The 15,923-nt window shown below is 38.4% G+C and overlaps 2 protein-coding genes across 5 annotated transcripts in view; both read right to left on the reverse strand.

Moving 5' to 3' along the window:
- The window catches only part of dcps (decapping enzyme, scavenger), an 83,854-nt gene extending 77,628 nt beyond the window's left edge, over positions 1–6,226 (reverse strand). Inside the window, exons 1-2 of the mRNA XM_051932139.1 lie at positions 5,968–6,226; positions 872–1,037 (exon numbers count right to left, since the gene is read on the reverse strand). Of these exons, the coding sequence (XP_051788099.1) occupies positions 872–1,037; positions 5,968–6,192 (391 nt within the window). The 5' untranslated portion in view covers positions 6,193–6,226. The remainder of the gene's footprint in view (positions 1–871; positions 1,038–5,967) is intronic.
- tirap (toll-interleukin 1 receptor (TIR) domain containing adaptor protein) lies at positions 872–15,799 on the reverse strand. Of its 4 annotated transcripts, XM_028810354.2 has the most exons (5): positions 15,173–15,799; positions 13,553–13,595; positions 11,726–12,310; positions 9,362–9,644; positions 872–1,037 (listed from the first exon to the last, which is right to left on the reverse strand). In XM_028810354.2, exons 2-4 carry the CDS (start codon positions 13,557–13,559, stop codon positions 9,397–9,399), a joined length of 840 nt encoding a protein of 279 aa, XP_028666187.1. In that variant the 5' UTR covers positions 13,560–13,595; positions 15,173–15,799; the 3' UTR covers positions 872–1,037; positions 9,362–9,396. The 4 variants fall into 4 exon arrangements, with proteins under 4 accessions (XP_028666187.1, XP_051788101.1, XP_028666186.1 ...); XM_051932141.1 differs by lacking the exon at positions 872–1,037 and having other exon boundaries at positions 9,355–9,644; positions 15,196–15,799; XM_028810353.2 differs by lacking the exon at positions 872–1,037 and having other exon boundaries at positions 9,355–9,644; positions 15,173–15,798.
- Between the last annotated feature and the right edge of the window lie 124 nt (positions 15,800–15,923).

The following is a 15,923-nucleotide window of genomic DNA, read 5'->3' on the forward strand; positions in this document are numbered from 1 at the left end:
GCATGGCGGAAGAAGAACACCGCACTCCAAGAAAAACACCTGCTACCTACTGTCAAATTTGGTGGAGGTTCAACCCAATATCAACAAATTCTTCAAGATAATGTTCAAGCATCAGTCACAAAGTTGAAGTTACGCAGGGGTTGGATATTCCAACAAGGCAATAACCCAAAACACAGTTTGAAATCTACAAAGGCATTCATGCAGAGGGAGAAGTACAATGTTCTGGAATGGCCATCACAGTCCCCTGACTTGAATATCATCGAAAATCTATGGGATGATTTGAAGCAGGCTGTCCATGCTCGGCAGCCATCAAATTTAACTGAAAAGGAGAGATTTTGTATGGAAGAATGGTCAAAAATACCTCCATCCAGAATCCAGACTCTCATCAAAGGCTATAGGAGGCGTCTAGAGGCTGTTATATTTGCAAAAGGAGGCTCAACTAAGTATTGATGTCATATCTCTGTTGGGAAGCCCAAATTTATGCACCTGTCTAATTTTGTTATGATGCAAAAAAAAAAAAAAAAAAAAACCACACACCACCTAATAGAAGCCATAGCACCTTGAACTTCATAGACACTCGCTTTGCTGGTAAGTCTAAACCTCGCCTTTAGGGGTGACAATGTTTGTCACCATAATTTCATGGGCTACCTTTTAATACCCTGTTGTGCTAAGAGATGTGTGGTATGTTTACAAAGCTTTCGCCTTGCATCTCTGCTGCAGGACACAAAAAATGCTGTTTTACATACATTAATTCTGTTTTTACTTTTTTTTTTTTTTTTTTTTTTTTTGCTCAGGTATGGATTTAAAAGATATCTGAATACATGACGATCAACTCCACTTCCACTTCTACGATATTCAGACCTAGACTTACCATTTAGGTGAGCATGTGGGAGTAAATGGTAGGTGCTGTAGATGTCATTCCTCATTTGCAACTTTAGTTCAGACGTCTTAAGCAGTTCACTGAGGGTTTCTTCCCGGAAGGGGGTTTTCTCCAGGATTAGCACTGCTTCTTGTCCCTCATGTGTGCTTCCACTCATCTAAGAAACAGAAAGGGTCACTGATCATGATGTGTATACGCCCAAATAAAATACACTAAAGGACACTAAAGATCAACAAGCAGTTATGGAATAAACTCAAAATAAACACTGTACTTCAGAGGAAGTTACTTTTTATCATATCAGAAACTACACATGCAAAGACATTTTATTCAATACTTTACTTTAGCCTTAAATTAATTGTTGGTATCACCAGAGAGCTACTACTGACATTTAAGTGAGATTAAATTGCAGAAAGATTAATATCAAATCGATTTCACCTTAGCGAAACAAAAAATAAAAAAATTAATGGCCACCCTTTTAAAAACATTGTTGATTGTGTCTACTTATATATCATAGGAAAGAAACATAATCAAATCCTTACAGCTTACAATCCAACTGGTAGGGCTAATAGCAACTGTAGTAAAAACATATTTTCAGCTCAGATTATTTTTGTATAGAGCTTTCCACCAAATAGGGACTCACATTAGGTTTACAGCTATAATCCACCCATCCATCCGTCTTCCTTCCCCACATATCAGGGCAGAGTTACAGGGCAACTGGGGGTCAATGGCAAGAACACAACCTGGACAAGGAGTCAGTCCATCACAGAAACATATACACACACACGGGCAATGCCACTTCACCTAAACTGCATGTCTTTGGACTGTGGGACCGGACTGGAGCACTTAGAGGAGACCCACACAAACATAGGGAGAACGTGCGAATTCCACACGGAGAGCACCCAGGATGTGAACCCCCAGTCTCGTTACTGCAAGGTAGCAGCACGACCACAACACCACCATGCAGCCGTGCTATCATAAAATAACTGAATATTTAAACGACACATCATTTACACACATAAGCACCCAAACGAACTTGAACACACAGAAGCAGAGCTATTGCAATTGGTTTAAAATTGACAAACTTTTAAAACTACAGTATAATTGAAATACAGCTAGCTGACAACAGAGAAGATGAAATTAAAACTCTGCTTAGGGGTCAACATGTGAAGTTACAGCTCTGCTGATCCGAGCCACCTCGCCGTAAACATGTGCCAGCCTACTCCCTAAGGTGACATTTCCACAATATTCAAAGTATTTAATCTATCAGAGTGACAAACGTGATTTTGGAAGGTACAGTAGCAAAGGGACCTGAGGTGCAATCTCACTACACAACTTTAAACCTAGAAACATACTTCTGTTTCAACTGTCAAGTCCTTACAAATTGCTATTGCTGAAACGTTATGTTTCTTAATAAAGTGAAATTAACTTTTGTCCTTTATCAGTTTATGCCTACCGATGTCACCCTTCTCTTAAAACAAACGGGCCACATCATCACCTGCAACCAATTTAAACTGCACAGGATGTCTAGAGACAGGACTTGGGGGACATCCATTATACCCATCTCTCCACTGAGGCAATGATGACCAGTTCTTAGACTTAAACCCTTAAAGATCACTGAGCACTTCTAGACCTCTGGGTCCACCACCAGAGATGGGGCTTTGGTTATCTGTTATAGGCTGGAGCAACTGTGATCCTGTAGTTCACATCCTTAATCTGCTTTAACCATCAGGTCAACAGCACCCAACCCGACAACACATCGGGGTTTGGGGGTTGGGGGTAATGAGTCTCAGAGGAAAATTAAGGTTATTTTTTATCTTATTTATTAAAGAGCAGAGCAAAACACAATAAAATAAGCTGATATAAGAGTAATATCACATACAATACATGAGCTTCTTTCCTATCTAATATATACCTCTATAGAACAACTGTCAATAATAAAACAGGTCTTAGAAACCAGTTGCACTAATACAGAGATTCTGTTCTTCCTTTCATTCTTTAAAAATCGAATACTTGACTCAATCAATTCGCCACATTATTCGTAACTGTAATTCTTCAGAACAAAAAATGGAAAATGTATTTTTCCTAACTATCTTTAGTCATGAAAGGGAATTAAGATCTAGGGTGATTCTGTAATTATTTTTAGCACTTGTGTTTTCTTAATATAGTAAAATAAGTAACATTTAGAATATATATAAAAATGTTAAAATATACTGTACATTTCTTTATATAATTAAACATTTTAATTATATTACCGGCGGCACGGTGGCGCAGTGGGTAGCGCTGCTGCCTCGCAGTTGGGAGATCTGGGGACCTGGGTTCGATTCCCGGGTCCTCCCTGCGTGGAGTTTGCATGTTCTCCCCGTGTCTGCGTGGGTTTCCTCCGGGCGCTCCGGTTTCCTCCCACAGTCCAAAGACATGCAGGTTAGGTGGATTGGCGATTCTAAATTGGCCCTAGTGTGTGCTTGGTGTGTGGGTGTGTTTGTGTGTGTCCTGTGGTGGGTTGGCACCCTGCCCAGGATTGTTTCCTGCCTTGTGCCCTGTGTTGGCTGGGATTGGCTCCAGCAGACCCCCGTGACCCTGTGTTCGGATTCAGCGGGTTGGAAAATGGATGGATGGATTATATTACCATGCCACTTATCCTAATTCTAGTTATGATTAGTCAAAAGCCTGCTACTTACTTTAGCTTACTTTAAAACTTTTGTAAAGCAAACCAATTTATTGTTTAATTCAATATTTTAGAGAAGAGAGCTTTAGTTAGGACTTTGCCAGTTTTGATGAGCTCTGCTCCTTCCAAACTGTCTAAGGATCACGGGTTAACTTGATTTTTAGGCTTTGAGTGTTGCCAGCTCACCAAAATCAGCTCTTTGGCCAAGCTTCTGCTAATGGGGCCAAGTTACTTTGTTCTCTTGACAGGGTTCAGGAAACTAATGACACAATAAATATATATTCTACTAGATACGCATTATAATTACAGATATCTGGTGTGTTTGCTGGTTGACATTATTTTTCAGCGTTCTTAAAATTATTACGGTTTAGGGCATATTGTTTGGTATCTGAAATGAACCGCAGGGATCATCAAAGTATATCAAATCAAATTTAAAAAAAAAAAACACAGGCCCCAGCCTTCCATCATTCCTAATTGATTTAAACAAATTTAGAAAACTGATAAATTGGGTTAATGGATATTCATTATATTCGGTTATTTATTGTATAGCTGCTATTCTACGATTTTAAATCCATAATGTCAAAAATATTCTTATTATACATAAACTAAAAAGTAAATTGAAAAACAGTAAATGTCTTACCTTCATTCACTTATCTAATAATAAATTCTAAATAAGTACATCTGTTTGACAGACCAATGTATAGGTTACTGACATCTGATAATGCTTGCAAGCATTTTGGTATAAACGTCTCTAAATCTTGTTATTAACACGTTTCCTTTATCTTTACAACAGGGAGCCATAAACATTGTAAACACTGCATGGAACAATCACCGTGTTTTCATATGATCCATTTAGTGTGTTACAGATGAAGATGTCAAACTTTACAACCCTTTGACTGCGAGAAGTTCATTACAATTTATACTTACATTTACTTATATGGCTGACACCTTTATTAAAGATGACTTAAACCATTTGAGCTACAATTGGTAACTTTGTTTTGGTTTTCCAGTTGGAGCACAGGCAGGTGAAGTGACTTGCTCATGGTCACCCACTGCCAATAGTGGAATATGAACCCATAACCTCAGGGTTTGAGGTCCAAATCCTCAACCACTATGCCACCTGGTCTCTACTTCCATTGATTATCAGTGAAAAATGAGAACAAGTATTTCTTTAGACCCAATTGACTTCACCTTTGTTTCAGCCTGATGTGTTCTGCTGTTATGGTTCTTTCAAATATCGCAATTTTTTTATATAATCTCCACATTTGATTACTACTCCAAATGTGACTGTTTAGGCTAAGACCTCTGTCTCTTTAATCTCAATACTGTATATATTTTGTTTATGCGTGAACTGTACTTATAATCAAGAAGATGGAATATACAGTGCCCTCCATAAGCTCCAAGACGGTATTCTAACGGGACAAAAATTAATACCATACATTGAGTTCAGTATACATACATAGTGTACTATAAACATTTAGCTTTGGTCAGTACGAATGGATGTTGATTGACATGCTGTTAAAAACTGCCTCTGAATTCACTGTATTATAACGGTATCAAACGAAGACGATTGTCTGTTTCAATGTCAAACAAATTAGATTTTAAATGCACAGTGAATTTATGGAATTCACCATGCTAATATTTTTTTGCATATCTGCTTTAATGTTAAAAAAAACCTACCAGTTAGATATAGGGGGTTGGATAATGACCCACTGTTATTCATTCGTCCTTTCGATCAAAGAACACTTCTCAAATCAGGACAGATCAACTAGCTGCACGGCTCAGCGCACGTCGCGAACTTTCCCATCCTCTTACAAGTCGCTCCAGCCAGTTTTATCAATCGAATTTGCTTGAAATTCACTTGCAACGGAGTGCACTTTAACATCATTTTATACAAAATAAAATTGTACTACTTAAACGCCTATTTTAGAATTAAAATTATTTCTAGTTCTCGACGAACAAAGATTTAACGACAGTATTGACATCAACGTGGTGACGTACAGAATCCAATCAGAGATTGAAACGTCATCACGGCCGCACAGGAACGTGTTTCTATTGGTGACACATTAGACGCACTGACCAACGCACGGTCCCCGCGTAATTTTATGGATGCTTCCAAGAGCATTCAAGTAAACGCAGTGGAGATTAAACAGAAGTGATCTGGATATTGAAGCTAGATAAAACCAGCATTAGAGCTACGAACCGTACCATCCCGAATGTTTTCTGAACGTCAGACAATACCCAGAGAAGAAATAAAACTGCACGTTCAATGCTCAACAATGAAAAATGTGGAGATTAGGAACTGAAACTCTGGAGCTGTGAGGCGGAAGCAGGACCAACTATTACGCCATCGTCTCGGGCCACACACAATGTAGTAATTTAATCTATGTGCTCCAAACCGAAGCCCATTGTTGAGCCGCACCTTGCCGTGAATGAAGATGGTTTTCTCGCGAGCCGATTCGCGCAGGACGGTTTGGGTGCAAAAGCCGTCCAGTGTTAGGCCTGATTGCTCCGCTGTAACCCCTTCCACCTGATCATCGACCCCCACTTTGGATCGTTTCTCTGCTTCTTTGCTGTTATCTTCTTCTCTGTCACGTTTACCCATCTCTGCCATTTCCAGATAGTTCGTCTGTTTCTTTGTGTCCATTCAAATCGCCCACGTACGAATGACGTAAAGTTTCAAAAGGTATTATACAATCTCGTTATAGCGCCTCTGCTGGATGGAAGTCTCTGCTTGGTCACTTGCTTCGCTTTTTCTGTTGGAGCCTTTGCGAGCTGAACTGTAACTGTAATTCGCATTACACATTCAAAAAGGATATGTGATTTCTGCTGCTGAATGCGTCTGATTTTTTTTTTTATTATGTTCATAAGAATTGCTTATTACCACTTTGAAATTGCATGTCCCGCACCTCTTGACTCATCCAAAAGAGAAAACCCCACATATGATATACCATTCAACTCGTTTAGAAAGGCGTCTGGCTTTTCGTGACCCCCGCCTCTGCAGACCAGCAAAAATCATTAAGTATTATAAGTTATGAAAGAAATTACACCCTTATGGATAATGAGTTAATAGGCGTCTTCTGCAAAAACGATCAGAACGTGACGTTGTGCATGCCAACCCGGATCGGTAATATAGGCAACGGAGTACAGTTTCACGTTATTTCAAGGTTGCCAAACAAGAATATGATATTTGATTTTTTTTTTTACCGGTGGTCCTTGTCCTGGTGCGTCGTTCGGATTTGCAGATGTCTCTGATTTTCGCGCGCAGCCTTGATCGAATTACTTGGACTCGGATAAAAAAAAAATTGAAGAGCGGTTGGGGTCTTTGTCCCCCTTGACCATTTCGCGATCTTTTATCGAACATACAGTATGAAATTGAAAAAGACAGGGGCTCTAACTGAAGTTATGCGATATACAATATATAAAATCGAAGACAGCCTTTCGCGCAGTGATCAGGGGCTGAATCAAATAAGATAGACAAAAAGTTCAGGGGCTGAAGCCTCTGATGCTCTACACCCCCTACGCCACTGTCCTAGGCCTTTAAGAGCCAGTCGAGAATGTTAACATAACAAATTTCAAACATTATCACGTGGGTATCGTTTTAGTCTATTTCAAGGTCAGGGATTGAGAATATGGTGTTAGTTTTGATCCTTTACTAGGGATCTAACCCTTAGTGAACCATTATCCGTAGATGAAAATGTCACATTTCAATTTCAAGGTTGAATATTTAGACTGGGCACTAGACAGGAACCAACTCTATTAGACAGTGTGCAAGGCATTCAGGAGGCCTCCACACACACAGGGCCAGTTTACTTACCAATTAACCAAACCTGAATATCTGGGGAAGTGGGAGGAAAATTCATACAAATATGGAGAGAACATGTAAATGCCATATGGGCAACAATGGAACATTTTAGATTTGAAATCAGGATGCCAGATCCATGAGGCAGCACCAACTACTGCATACTGTGGCACTTTAGCTCGGAGAGGGATACAGGGTTTCAAATGACACTCAGAATTTAATAGGAAATTGTACACAACTTTATTTATACTGCTTGTTTGTATTTCCAAAACTCACTGGGTGATTCCATAATTATGATAAAACATGCCAATTTCTTTAATCTAAAGAAGCTGAGTTTCAGGCAATATCATATTTTATAAACATTATACATTGTCTTTAAATTGTGCAATTATTTTATTTAGTAGTTGCAATGAAGGCCATTCCCCCCCCCCCCCCCCCCATATGATTTTAACTCTTTGAGGGCTGAATATTTTTTCCAAAAAACTCAGAAATAAACATCAAACGTCTGTTGCTGCATGCTGTGGTTGCCAGTATGCCAAGAATGTGCGGCAGGCTTGCTGCCAGGCTGTCTTCACCTGGCTGGGACAGCAGCAGCGGTCACGGTCGCAGTGCATTACAATTTGGTTTCTACCTCTTATCATTGTTATGTCACAGTCCTCCCTGGCGAACACTGTCAGTACCACGATTAGCTGAAACTGGAACCTCACATTTGTTTTCAATCACTTGTATCAAAAACTGAGTCTGCCAAGTCATAGTCCAGTTCAGAGATAACAACAGGCAAAACATCGTCCACAGAGTATTTTGCTTTACGCATTCGCTTTGATCTCTCGCCAGATGTCAGTGCCATTTTTGCCGTTGTGTGCGCCTTGCTACTCACGAGAGCGAAGGGAATCTCGGTCAGACCAATGAATCGAACTTTCCTTCTAGCAACGGAAGTCCAACTAAAACGTAATGGTTGGTTTTGTCACATTCTACTGTTCATTAGCATCGTCAACTCCTCCTTTTGACAAAAGTCGACATCCGCCCTGAAAGAGTTAAAGGTCTGCATCCAACAAAAATTGGAATCAGCTCAAATTTCTAATATTTCGGGAGACTGATGTGAATATTTTTTTTCCAAGTTAAAGTCCGTTTTTTTGTTAATTCAATTTGATGTGAATGCAATAATAATAATTGCAGAAAGTCGTCAAATCATATTAGCTGTTGATTTTCAAGACATTAAACTTTGAACATTTATGTTTGAAATTTAGACGTTATCAGCATTATAAATAACAATAGAAAGGTTTTAGCTACCCATGATAATAAAGTGGGTAAGCAATGTTACTGGATGGAAAAATGAGCAAATGTGTTAAAATAGAAGTAATGGTGCCGCTCCAAAGAGTACCAAAAACACTGAATGCAAATCATTTTGCTAGAATTATATATTTGTAAAGGCATCTTGTTTAGGCAATACACGGCAGGATATGACATGGGCACAAGAAAATTATTAAAAAAAAAATTTATTTAGGAGACAGACTATGCCAGTATTTAGAAAAAGTAATTCATGAGACCCTTTGCATGCTGAACTTCAAATATATACTTATTTTCTAAAAAAGTAAACAGTTAACATTTAGGAATTGAGGAAGAGTGTCTGCTATGTTGCATATGTGCAAACCATCCATCTATTTTAAAGCAACTTTTGCCATGTATCTTTTATAGGACACTTCTAGGCTGCATAAGGCAGGATCTAATTCAGGACTGGATGCCAGTCTGCTAAACGGCATGCATGGCAGGCCATATCAGTCACACGGTTTGGCCAAAACAAACCCTGGATGAAGCACCAGTATATATTATGGCACAGCTGCAATTAATAAACATTCCAAATTAGTTCAGATTACTAAGTGGCACATCATACAAGGAGAAATAAAATTGAGTTGAATAAAAAGAAATCATCAGAAAACAAGCAAAGAAAACTTAAACAGGACCACTTGATGATTTACTCCATTATTTCTTTTCTGATAGTAGCTGGACTTCTAACCTGTGATCACAGAAGATGTAGGGAAACTCTTGTCCTTAGATGGAATTCTGTACTTTTTCAGTGGCCTGGACTGACTCTGAAACCCAGTTCTCATCTTCAGTAACAGTGGCTGTCATGTCTGAAAGACACATGGTGACTGGTTCATCGAGGTTGATTGATCTACATTCTGACTCTGTGATTTCTGCTGCTGTCGTCTGTCTTTGAACCAGTCTAGAGCCACACATCTGACTGCTTGCACTAATAGTTTCTGTAGGGTGGTCCTCTTTGCAGAATTGTTCCAAAACTGTAAAAAAAAAATTGATAAAGAATAAAAGGAATGTACAAAGTATGTGACTACGCAAAAATGTTTTTCTCCCTTTATCAAACAGAGGAACTTACACAACATACTTTATCAGCAGATTGAGGCGAGGTGTATGTCAAATTGCACCTAAATCCATGACTGCCAGGAATTCAATTTTATTTCTCTTCCTAAAAATTACTTATGAACGCTTTGAAATCACTTATATCTTTTTTGTCTGGTGTCTCCTGACTCACAGGTACAAAAAAACCTCCAATATGATCTACTGTTCAATGCATCCTGATGTCTATATACAGTATGTAAGATGTTGAGCTTTTTGGTAAAACCCCCCCCCCCATTTTTTTGCCCACTTCACCTGAAAATCCCTCATGTATAGGCCATTTTTGGACCATATTTTGTGCAGGGTATTACACTTTTGTGAAAGGGTAAAGTAATATATGTGTCTTCAGCAAAAATGATCAGAAGGACTTGAATTTCTACATGCCACATTAACAGACTCCAGGGTTCAACTCCTAATGAGATATGAGGAGTGAAAGTTACTCCTTTTCATAAAACTTGCAAAAAATGAGGATCATTAATATAGGCACGTGTAGTGTTGCTTTATCCTATTTTAAGCTATGCTATTTTGTTGATGATGAATATAATATTTTTGATATTTGATTCTTTACTGGTGGTTCTACCCATCTAAGAGCCCCTCCTAGAAAGTTAATGACAAATTTCAAACATAACATTGTGGGTATCACTTTAGACTATTTCAAGGTCAGTGATTACAAATATGATGTTATTTTTGATGACTTAGTAGGGATCTAGGCCTTTATAGAGCAATTTCAGATGGTGAGAAATCATACATTTCCATTAGAATCGAGAATATTTAAACTTTATTTAAATTGAAGCATACATTTTAATATTTCAAATATCTGACACAGCTGTTCTTGTTTATTACGTACTTCTACCTTGTGAAGTAAATCATTGTATTTCTTATGAACATCTCGAATTAGGGTGGCTTATGCAAAATTCAGACTTTTTTATGGACTGATTTTGCTTTTATCAGGTCAGGTCAGGGAACATGCACTGGTACAGCAAGTTGCCGCACCCACCACATGACGAAAACAGCTTGGGATCCTGGCTGGCAACCCCCCAGGCAGACACTCTGCCCAGTCCCACACTCTGGAAATGACCCTCTATCTACTGCAGCCAGGTGTTACGTGGGTGTCCCCTTGGCCTGCTCCAGCAACTCGGGTCCTCAACAATGAGGATCCTGCGAGCCGGATCACGCCACATGGCCAAAGTGATGAAACTGATGCTCCCTCACAATGTAGGTAATGTGGTTCATTCAGGACTCCATGAGCAACTGCTTATTTGACACAAAGTCAAACCAGCAGTACCTAAGGATTCCCTGAAGAGACACAGTACCGAAGAAGTCCAGTCTTTGTGTCAGGTCACTGGATAGCATCCATGTCTAAAGACTTGGACCTTCGTCCCTTTGCATAGATATTGGGAGTACCACACACCCCTTTCCAGCAACCTCATGACCCCCCCTTTGCTCTCCCCACCCATCTACTGTCTTCATAGGAAGAGTCAACAGAGACATGAATTTCACTGCTGAGGTAAGTAAACCGCTCAACAAGGTCGACACTATCTCCGCAGACAGACACACTGCTGACGGCTGTGCTTAAGAGTTTATTAAAGGCCAGGATCTTGGTTTTTATCCAGGACACTTGCAAGCACAGACACTCACACCCCTTGCTCAGTCTCTCGAAAGCCCCGATCAGAGCCTCCATTGAAAACACCATAATGCATATCAAAACAGATGTATTACAATTTTCAACTCTTTGGCAAAATCTTTGGAAACTGCATATGGACAAGCTAAAAACAAATCTGATAGTAAAATATTTCGCATTTATTATTTTTGCTGTGGGTATCTCTAGTGAAATAGGGTTTGGAGGAGAGAGTGAAATTATAAAACTGTCTAGTGTGACATACACTGGAATTCCAAAGGACAACCCCACCCTATCACTCTGATAACATCATCAGCTACTCTGCCAATCAAAAAATAATGTACTCACATTGTAACACTGCCATATAAATTTTGTGGTAGCCATTCTCCTGGTCTCTAGTAATGTTGATATGATAGAAAAAGCGAAGCTCCCGAGGATACTCTGAATGTGATAGTCGTAGAAGAATGGGGATGATTCTGCCATCGGGCATCGGTGCTTCGGCCAACACCTGATTCATTTGGTATCTACACCAAGGATCCTGCAAGAAGCTCTTAGTGATTAAAAGTGCCCAGCAGTGGCTACTTCCAACAGCCTGGCATAATTCGCTGGGGATGGCCCCACCTGGAATAGAGTCCCTTAGATGCAAAAAACAACGAATTCCTTCAGGCTGTCCTTCTAGATATGACACAAGGCGCTGAACCTCAAGGAGATCATCCTCACTGTGAAATACACACAAGTCATAATCCCGCTGCCAGCGGGCCGCGCAAGTCAGCTTTGGCTTTTGCTGAGAGCAGTTTGGTGGTATGGAAACACCATGGGTGGCAGAAAAAGATTCATTATTGCCTGAGGAGGAAGAGGAAGATGCAAATCCAGTAGGTTTGCAACTTGAATTTAAATCCTTGTGGAACTTTTCCCGAATTTTCCGAAACCAGCCTGACAAAATAAATCCAAGCAGAAAATGTTATTTGTGTAGAAAACACCAATATACAGTACAGATAGAATCAAACAGTACAGTTGTTTTAAAGAGTTCATTTAGACAGTGTTGTCCTAATTTATCATGAATGGTAAGACTGAGGTAAAAAGATCAAAATGAAGTTATCTCTCCGTTATAAGCAATAAAAAATAAGAACAAGTTACACTCAACATAATAAGTCATAATAAACAATATCCAAAAATGCAGCTATATTTAATTGCCTTTGTTCTGATGTATGTGGTTTAGTGTCCAAGTAGTTTGGGCCTGAAAACAAATGATCACAATTTCAGTCTCACTGCAGGTTCATAATGACATTACAAATATGTCACTCAATCAGCAGTCCCCATCATACTAAACTAATACTCCGTGAATCACTCTGTCTATTTGTACTGTATATATTAGCAACTCCGGATGGTGCTTGGAATTCCAGAAGTTACAATAAATAAATCCTAAATATTTAATTTCAAGATAAATTGAATGCAGATCAAACACTGTCTCAAAGTAAAAGTAGGTGGATTTTTGTGTTATCGCTGTAAGAGAGAATTAAAATTTGAATCCAGATTCTTTTCATTTTTTTTTACGTGTAGTTCCTTGTTGGTAGTATGAGCTGCCCTTACCCATCCAAGCTCTCTCAGTGTGTTTAACAATCATTTGAATACTTTCCTGTCTTGTGAATCTGTGCCTAATTGCTAATGACTTCTTTTGATATTTGGTTGTTTTTGTAGTTAAGGTAAGGTTATTAGTCTTCTGCTTTAATTGGTTGAATGGTTGCTTATTTTAAGGTCTAGACTCCAGTCTTAACAAATTTTCAAAAGACTCTTAACTAATGTTCACTCAATTTTGTTGACCCTTTTTGTAAGTCACTTTCTGCTAAATGAAACAATATACAAATGTAAGTCTATCCCCAAGGCTTCACTCAATTCAATTGATTTTTTTTTTACCAGTTTCCTGTTACAGAACCTTTGCTTTTGTAAAATTAGAATATAAATGTCTAAAAATCATTAGGAAAAAATAAAATTTCAGTAAAAATTCACACTCATAACACTGCCAGATTTTAAAAACCTACTTCAAATCTGTTGGGCTCTGTATAAGAATAACCCACTTAAAATGTTTGTAACAAATTTTTAAGCAAGCAGATATTAATAAAACAGCTGGCACTGCTTCAAGCAGCACAGGAATTAATTTATAACTTTCAGACTTACCAGCCATATTTTTGAAGAGACATTTCAGATTTCAAAAATGGACCTGGACACAATATAGAAAGTAGAAAAAGATAAAAATGTAATTAGTAAAAATTATTTGAATTTTCATTCAGTTTAAGAATACAAAAACAAGAAAATTTCTGTGCACTAACAAAATAACCAGGTTATACCCAGAAACTAGATAGATAGATAGATAGATAGATAGATAGATAGATAGATAGATAGATAGATAGATACTTTATTAATCCCAGGGGGAAATTCACAAACAACATTTACAATGGACTGGCAGCTGGCTCTTATCTTGCACACAGCATTGCCAGGATAACCGCTGCCTTACTGCAACTCTGAACTGGATACATAGGTTATGAAATAGCTCAATGGATAACATTTTTGAATACACCATAATGCATGTATCTTTCTGATTCTCTGCTTTCAAATTTATGTTAACACCTCACAACTGTGCACATGCTCAGAACCATTGAAATAAAGTCACCCTGTACTTTATACTAGTTATGTTTACCTGTTAAAGACAGGTAATTGAAGAAGTTTTAAATATTTGATACCTGATATCTCTTGCCTTACGTGTACCCCCAGTGTTCCTCATGCACCTTTCCTTCGTATCCTTGAATGCCTCAACCTCTCTTGCCCATTGCTTCTTTCCTCAATCACATTCCTGTAAAGCCTGCTTCTCAGAATCTGTCATATCAAGACACCTTTCTCACTTCCTATCTGCTTTTTGACTGCTAATAACTGTAGAAGGCCCCCCATTACCAGCTTTGGAAACATCATTGGTATTCTTGTGAATACTTTCTGCTTTAGAAGGCAACTCAGGTTGCACCTCATTAGTATTTAACAGCCCATTGTCAAAAAAAAAAAAAATTTAAATTGTCAAATCAAAAATGGAACTTCATACCCCTGAAGTCATCAGCCCTACCACTGTGCCACCAAAGCCAAACTGATCAATCAGATTGGAGGGCCTACATGCAGGAATGCACACAAACAACCAGTAGCAATTTATTAGATAGATAGATACTATCATAGTGTACACAATATAGCCTTATTCTAGGACCTTTAGGAGGCTAATACTGTGGTGGATATCATTAGTTTACTTTAAAAAAAATATGCAGTGGCCATGCACAATTCAGATTAAGGGATGGAAGCTCATTTATATCTGATCCTGTAAAACTGTAACAAGTAGTAAAGTGGAATCTAGATAAAAATTTAAAACTCAACAGGATCACCCAGACACCTACTGTATCAACCAATCATTTTTCGTTCAGTCCGGAAACTACCTGAAAATATTATTTTGGACCAGTTACGTTTTTGGAAAACAACGTTGAAGTCAGAAGATGCTAAAACTGAGATTAATGCTTAAATTTCAAATTATTATATATGATACTATCCTATTTATGCTGTGGAGATTACGGGCTGAAAGAAAATTGTGAGGGATAGATTCCTAGGAAATGCTATAATGCGGCTTTCTCCAGTCTGACAACAAATACCGTAATTAAAAAAAAAAATAATAATAATACTCAAACCCTGAAGTAACAATATAGTGGCACAAGAACAACAATGTGACCATAACCCATTTGAGAATTTAACTTCTTGTTTTGGACTCACCGAAATACACAGAAAACGTTTACATTCCACACAAAATTTATCCTCGCTAACAAAAGTTGAAGCTATTACTTCTTCGGAAATGCGTTCAATCTGCGAAACAGGTGACGGTGCTGAGTTTGGTTGAATTGTGTTTTCTTTTTTTCTTTTATATAACGCTGTATTGCATATCCTCTTCAGTGCCAGTCGAGCAGGCGCGGCAAGGCTTAAATTGACTACTGACGTGGGTGCCACATATTGCAAAACTTCTTGTTCCTTGGTACGGAATTTCCTTCCCACTGACCTGTTAGGTAACTTGTTCAAACACAACTCCACAGCAGTTAGATTCCCCGGTTCTTGTGTTTTTTCTTGCACACATTTTTTACTCAAATCTTTCTAAAATTAAGCCATTAGAATATACTTCCAAAACTTTCACCACAACTCTCAATTGTCACGCAAGCAACAGCGATGATGCAGATTTGGAGAGGATGCAAAGTGGGCTGAAATCAAAATCGTTCCGTACAGATGTTGTTGCGATGAAAAAACTAAAAAAATTAAAATATTTGTAATCCATAAACTTCCATCAATTAATAATCTACACGCAATAGCATTTTAAAACAACACCTTAACTTAATGCTCAGTTTTGCTTTTCATTACCTGCTTCACGTGATAAACATCGATCAACGTACGATCTTCCAATTGGCTGGGTCGTAAGCCCGCCCAAATACATTCTTTTAATTGGCTAGATGTCTGAGTTCCCTTCTTTCATAACAGA

Source organism: Erpetoichthys calabaricus, chromosome 9 (assembly GCF_900747795.2).
Source record: "Erpetoichthys calabaricus chromosome 9, fErpCal1.3, whole genome shotgun sequence".
NCBI classification, from domain to species: Eukaryota; Metazoa; Chordata; class Cladistia; order Polypteriformes; family Polypteridae; genus Erpetoichthys; species Erpetoichthys calabaricus.